Source organism: Bactrocera neohumeralis, chromosome 2 (assembly GCF_024586455.1).
Source record: "Bactrocera neohumeralis isolate Rockhampton chromosome 2, APGP_CSIRO_Bneo_wtdbg2-racon-allhic-juicebox.fasta_v2, whole genome shotgun sequence".
Classification (NCBI taxonomy): domain Eukaryota; kingdom Metazoa; phylum Arthropoda; class Insecta; order Diptera; family Tephritidae; genus Bactrocera; species Bactrocera neohumeralis.
Genome location: NC_065919.1, coordinates 89,596,890 through 89,603,776, shown reverse-complemented (window position 1 = coordinate 89,603,776; position 6,887 = coordinate 89,596,890). Strand labels below are relative to the sequence as shown.

The 6,887-nt window shown below is 37.9% G+C and overlaps 1 protein-coding gene across 1 annotated transcript; it reads right to left on the bottom strand.

The window, feature by feature from the left end:
• Positions 1–4,074: 4,074 nt before the first annotated feature.
• Positions 4,075–4,883, bottom strand: LOC126751494 (uncharacterized). The gene is made up of 2 exons (XM_050461809.1): positions 4,815–4,883; positions 4,075–4,749 (listed from the first exon to the last, which is right to left on the bottom strand). Exons 1-2 carry the CDS (start codon positions 4,881–4,883, stop codon positions 4,075–4,077), a joined length of 744 nt encoding a protein of 247 aa, XP_050317766.1.
• Positions 4,884–6,887: the final 2,004 nt, after the last annotated feature.

Below are 6,887 nucleotides of genomic sequence, written 5' to 3'. Positions count from 1 at the left end.
AAAGGGTTACCCAGGGTGGTGTTCTCTCCCCGCTATTGTTTAACTTCTATATCTCGAAACTCCCACATCCACCAGAGGGAGTTGCCATAACCTCGTACGCTGATGATTGAACGATATTGACGTCGGGCAATGGAATCGATGGCATGTGTTCAAAGGTAAACGGCTTTCTCTCCGATCTTTCTCGTTTCTTATCTGCACAGAACTTAACACTCTCCACAGCGACCATATTTACAAACTGGGCGAAGGAGTATAGACTTGACTTTAATATTGCAGTCGTTGGCGTCAAGATTCCGACTGTCAATAATCTTAATATTTTAGATGTAACTTTTGATAGTATATGCTCCTTCACTCCTCATACGACCGCCAAAGTACAGAGCCGCAACAAAATCTTCAAGGCGCTAGCCGGCAGCACATAGGGAATGGACAAAGGAACGTTGTTGGCAACTTACAAAGCAATCGGCCGGCCGGTCCTCAACTACTTCACACTTGCCTCCTGATGTCTCATCTGACACCTTTCTCCCTTTGGTCCGACCTCGTCGTTTCTTGGGCCTCTCGTTAGGTGACGTCGACGACAACTTAGCAAATCCCTACCATCCTAACGGGGATTAGATACTCGCTAAAACAACAACAACAGGCAATTCATGATATATTCAACTGATTTGAATATCTGAATGAAAGATGGATTTGCTTTGAGAATATTTGGAAGGATAAAACCAGAAAACCAGATGCTTTTTAGGAGCTCGCCGTTCTTAGACTAGTCTCTGGTAATCCAACATCTGTTGCAGTTGTTCTTTTTAGTATAATTATCTCTGTTCTATTTTTTTGCTTATAATTTCCATAAATACATATATCTCGACTGTTTTCGATTTTTCAATAAAGTTCCTTTCAAGCATACTTCATGTCTGACTTTTCATCTCGAGTAATATTACTTCCTTTCGTAGTTGAAGAGACCGGTTAATGCCACGATTTGCTTACTAATGTTGAAGACTGCTCTTAATAAAAACATGATTCCTGCACTTGACTCTTCAAAACATCTATACTTGGGGAAACTTTGCTGATATTGTAAATCGAAGACAATTAATTTGCAATTTAGCAATACGAGTGAAAAATGTTCACTTTATTGCGAGGCCACGGGCAATTTCGTTTTAATAATAAGCACCAAATTGAAAATCCTCTTTGGCGCGACATCAATCAAAATTCGATATTCATTTCAAGTCAAAGTCAGGCCGAACATCTCGGGTGTTGAGTTTCCTTTTATTGCGTGCTCGAAGTAAGCACACGCACAATAAATCAAAGTCAAGGCAAATAATTTTGTTAATTTTCAAGGGATCTCTTCTCTGGTGTGTACGTGTATGTGTGCGTAGGGGTGCGTGCCACGCACAGATTTTATGCCTTTCAGAATTGCGAGGTAAATGAGAAAATGTCTTTGCCATTGATACAGGCAGCGTGTGTCTTTTTCTGAAAAGATAAAAAATTATTTTTCTTATTTGCTGGTTTTGGGTTTGATTTGGCAATAAAATACGACTACATGAAGCAAGAAGGCTGCTGTAATAATTGTGTGGAAAATTGATTGGCTTTGTGGGAAAACGAACTGCCATCCTTCGAATCAATATTTATACTTTCCAATATGTCATTGTTCCACAGCACACACATGTGGACACTTGCGTATTGTTTGCCAATTAAAGGTGATTAATGATGGGGCAAATCAAACAACAATGCTTGAGTAACTTGTTGCAGCATAAGCGTTTATTTGTTGTGCTACCAAGTATTCCTTTTCGCATTTGATTGTTCCAGAGCATTTAAGACTCTTTGAATTCAGCGTATGAAGTGGTGAAGTGTTTCTTCAGTAGAATTTGTAAAATCCTTATAATGAGAGTGTACACGAAGACCGCGGAGTGTCAATTCGGCGCCGTTCGCAGGAACTCAGACAACCGACGCATTTAACGTCCAGATTGAAAGCGCTTAATATACAACTTGTGCAAGAACTGAATCCGCTCGACTTTCCCAAACGACCTCGCTTCGTTCTATGGGCTCTTGATAAGCTCCAAGAATATCCGACGGTTCTGAGCTAAATTTGGTTCAGCGATGAGGCTAATTTACGTCTCAATGGGTATGTAAACAAGCAAAATTGCCGCATTTGGGACGAAGAGCAATCTGAAAGGATTCAAGAGCTGCCATTTCATCCTGAAAAAATAAAAAAATTGGTGTAGTTTGTTGGCCGGTGGAATCATCGGACAATAATTCTTCAAAAATAATGCCGGTGAGAACGTATCCTTAAATGGCGACCGTTATCGCGCCATTATAACCGACAATTTGATGCCTGAAATTAAAGCTCGTGACATTTGATCTCGACAAGACTGCGCCACTTCACGCATATCGCATCTATCAATGGATTTATTGAGAGAAAACTTCGGAGAGCAGATAAGATCGTGTGATATCAAACCGTAGACCCATTTTTCTTGGAGATATGTAAAATGTAAAGTCTAGGCGGACAATCCTGCTTGGATTCAGGCCTTGGAGCAAAACACAAGTATGTCATTCGCCAGTTACCAGTGAAAATGCTCGAACGAGTCATGGAAAATTGAACTCAACGGATGGAGCATCTGGGACGTAGCCGTCACATTTGAAAGAGATAGTCTTTAAAAAATAAATGAAAGATCTTTAAAATAATAATAACCATTCTCCACCAAATTTGAAGTTTCTGTGTTTTTTTTTTTTAAGTAGTGAACCTCGAAATGGATTTGATTGACTATCAGTTAAACCCATAGGCCCTTCGCTCCTCTCTAATACATCATGTACAATTAAAATCCAATAAAGCAGTACAGTAGTAGAACTACCTAGAAGGAGTCTTGGGTTTTAGAAAAAGTTTGATTAGGTACTTGTTTTCACAGTGGATTGTATTTGAGACCTTAAAGCTTTGTCCTACTTCAAAATCAGAAACACTAATACAGTTGAATTTAATCTCTTCAAAGGAGACTTTTTGCTTTTTTATGTTTTCTTTTGGTACTGAGTATATTTCTGTAACTCCTTTGTAAGGTTAATACTAACATTTTACATTTACATAATTTACAGTTTCCCTTTTACTTTTATTTCAGCTTCTCTCATTTTGCGCCGAAAAATTCCGATTTTCGAAACTGTATCACATACATGCATATATTAAAAGCAACAATTGTTACCGCAAGGGAGTGCGATGGGAGCAGTTAGAACAAGAAAAAGATAAGGTAAGGGTAAAGGTCGGTGTGTGCTTAAATCTTACTCACACTGATGCTTATTCGTAGAAAGAATTCAGTATTCAAATTTTGCATTTAAAGGCCTTGAGATTGTTTTGCTCAAAGGAATGGCGCTATAAGTACGCGTGTGTAAGCTTGGTCTATGATGTATGTAAATTTGTTCAATGGTACGAGTATTTGTTGTTGGTCTATACTATTCTGCCCACAAAGAGGATTTCGAAGGCTGATTTCTTACATTTGGCGTATTCCCAGTTTTCGTATTTTTCTTTCTTAGCATTTTTCGAGGGCAGTTCATACACCTGGTGATTCTAAGCTCTTATGCAGGAATGTGCTCATTGCGTATACAAAGTTTAAATCTCTTATCTTCTAACTCTTTCGCGCCTTTTATACTTCTGAGGTTTGGACTAGGCTTCCACTCCCAGTTGTAATCAGACACTCATGCGCCTTTTCGGTTTTATTCCTATCTTCTCTTAATTCTCATCGCTTGTAATGCAAATTGGTTTGCTGGCGAGATAGCGGAATTATCTAGTAAAATTTACCTCGCCTCTATAAACTGTCAGTCTAAGAAAGGAAAATTAATAAAGAAGAAAGCGTCGTTTCGACTAACTATTCCATTAAAAGGCACCTCCAAATTCTTTCGCTGCATTTGTGCTTCCATGTCAAAAAACGTCAACTTGCAGAAAAAATGAATTTATTGTGGATAAAAATTATAAATATATGTACTATTTATAGTTGATAGAATAGTTGAAAATAAACCGAGAAAGCTTATACGTACTAACGAAGGTCCAATCGTCGTCCAAAAAGTGAGCTACCGTTACTCGTGTCTTTACCAAAACCTTTTGTATTACCAATCAAACCACTGCAACCAGTCATCATCATCGTTTAAAGAACCAAGCCTTTTGTTTAACTTTTTTAACAAATCCTTTAGTTGTTGGTTTAAGTTATTGTCGGCTTGCGAGTTTATCGATGGATTAGAAGGACTTATTTGGTTATACACGGTAGGTGAAAACAAATGGCCGCCAGCCCGTACGAATTTTGATAAAATGTCAAGAAAATTACTTAAATCACTCGGGCCACCACTCGGACCATTTGGCTGAACAGGGCCACCAATCATATTATTCGGCATCCCAGTGTTATTTTTGTCCGCCACCAATTGCTCCAAAGCATTCGCTATCGCGAATTCCTTATAACCATTTCTCTGGGTCAGGGCGTTCTTTAAGCTGTTGACAACCGAAGTGTCCTTCAAGTTTTCAGCCAGTGATAAAAGATTATTAGTCGTTTGTTTTAAGTCATTTCTGCGATTTTCGTAATAATCAAATTGCTTTTTGGCTTCCAATTTTGCCCTGAGAGAGTTTCGCTTCTCAGTTTGACTACCACCATCGCCCATATTCCTGGCGGTCTGTATTTTATCAATTTCCTCATTGTATTCCATTTCATCCGGTGTAGACGGGAGCCCGATTTTCTTCCCGAGGATTGCGTCCAAATCGCTATTAATCATTGCCAAATCCTCGTCGATATTCTAATTGTGCAAAAGAAGGGTAATTGTAGTTTGGTTTTAAAGTAGAAATAAGATCTGGTGCCCACCTGTGCTCCGACATGCGAGCACAGCAACGCAAGGAGTATTGTGCAGACGGTTACTTGCATCGAAACCATTTTCGCAGCTTAGAAGTTAGGCGGACTTGTGCTCATTCGCTTGGCAACTGTTGACTCAAGTATTTCGCGCCATTAATTTATACAGAAGCGATAATCTTCGCTTAGTTCTAGCTTATCATAAAGAATATTTCAAGAATTTAGTGTTAGAACAATTATGTGAAGCATAAAGTTAAGAATTGAAGTGTTTTGCACTCATACATACGCACATAAGTACATTGAACAATCAATATCTTCGGTTCAGAAACACTATTTAAAGAATAGCTTGAAGTTCCAGAAATGCACGGCAAGGGAAGGCAAAGTTCGTTCCTCTCGCAGTTTCGTTGGTGTGTGTTTCAGTAGTTATGTTTCACTCGGCGCTCAAGACGCATTCGGAGTCGGAAGTTTCGGAGGGACAGTTGCACTAAAAGCCATTTTTAGCTGAAAAAAACAGCATCACCTCTTCGTTCAATTTAATAATTTTTTTAGTGCAAACGATCTTCCAACTGTAGTCAATCTAGAAAAACGAGGTTGTTGCTTGCGGAAGTAACGAAATTATTTTGTGCGGTCCTCTAGCGCCACTTCTGACATCATCCCAATTGGAAGTCCTAGATTTTCTATTATATCCGTTCCATGAATAAAATATTATAAACAGAAGAACCACCGAAATGTGCTAACGAAGATGTCTACAGTTTCTCATGTGTAAGTGCGAAAAGCTTCCGTATACACTGCATATTCACAGGCCATGATGCGCAAAATTACGCTAAATCTTCGCATAAAATTTATGACTATGCCAGATGCATCGAAAACCATCGTACAGTTATAGGAAAGGTACTTCAGTATCACAATCGATAGTTTTTTAATTTTTTTATGCCAATTCTGTATAAGCACCAACCATCGGTACTAATTGCGAAGCCCCCCACTATTGTATAGACTTATACTAGAAGCCACCATCAACTGTTCACAAAGGCTTACATCCACAATTGCTCCAACTTTTCATACTTGTTCGTCCGTCTTCAGTCCTCAAATGACTGAAATGGACGTCCAGATGACATATTTTATTTCTTTACTTCAAATACTGCTAATATTGCATGACCAGTTATTCACCTTTCTACCAGTTTGCTCACAAAATTTCTCAATTGCTGTTTTATCTGATTGATTTCATCGGTTTAATATTTATCTTCAGCAATAAATTCATTTAAAATATAGTTTTCAATTTCGGAAACCTTCTTTGTTGGTACTTTTTGATGGCATTCAAAATTCAGGTTGCGTTTCTTGGAAAAAATTTGAAGTTAATTTTTAAATTTAACCTTCATAATTGATAATACTAGTAAAAAAAAATAATCACAAGCCCGAATGCACCCGAATCAAATAACGGCGACCACAAAAAATTGCACATTTTCTCGAAGATTAACTTTAAGGTTGAAGCAACACGAACGCAAATCCCCACAATGCACAAAAAATTTAACAAAATTTAAATTTATTAATTTGCATTAATCCGCGCCAGATTGCTGACTTCGTCCACTGTGCGCTCTTTAGCAAATATGTACTCATAATAAAAGTGCACACATGCATATAAATCATAAACTGTGCTCATTTACAAAAAACATAATTATGTTTCACTTAAAAATGCAGCTCAGATAAAGTTCAGTAACTCAATTTAACTGAGAGAGCAATTTATTTTATGCTCCTATTGGCCTACATACTTTTTAATGGCAAAACTTGCATTAGAAAAGTTAGCGGCTGTAATGGTGCATACAATAGTCGGGGTTTTCCATATTTGGAAATACTTCTCTTCACAGGCTGTCGGGTCGTTCTCAATATTGTAACTGGAGTTTACATATATGATAGCCATAATCAGATAATTAAAATGCGGGTCTCGCGTTTATGTAGGGCACCCAGCAAAACCATTGATAAATACATTTTCGGATATTTCGCCTTTGAAATTTAAAATCGCGTCCTTCAATTTAACTTGAAAATCAATAACAGTAGATAAGTTATCCAAATTTTTCACTCTTCGTATTATGG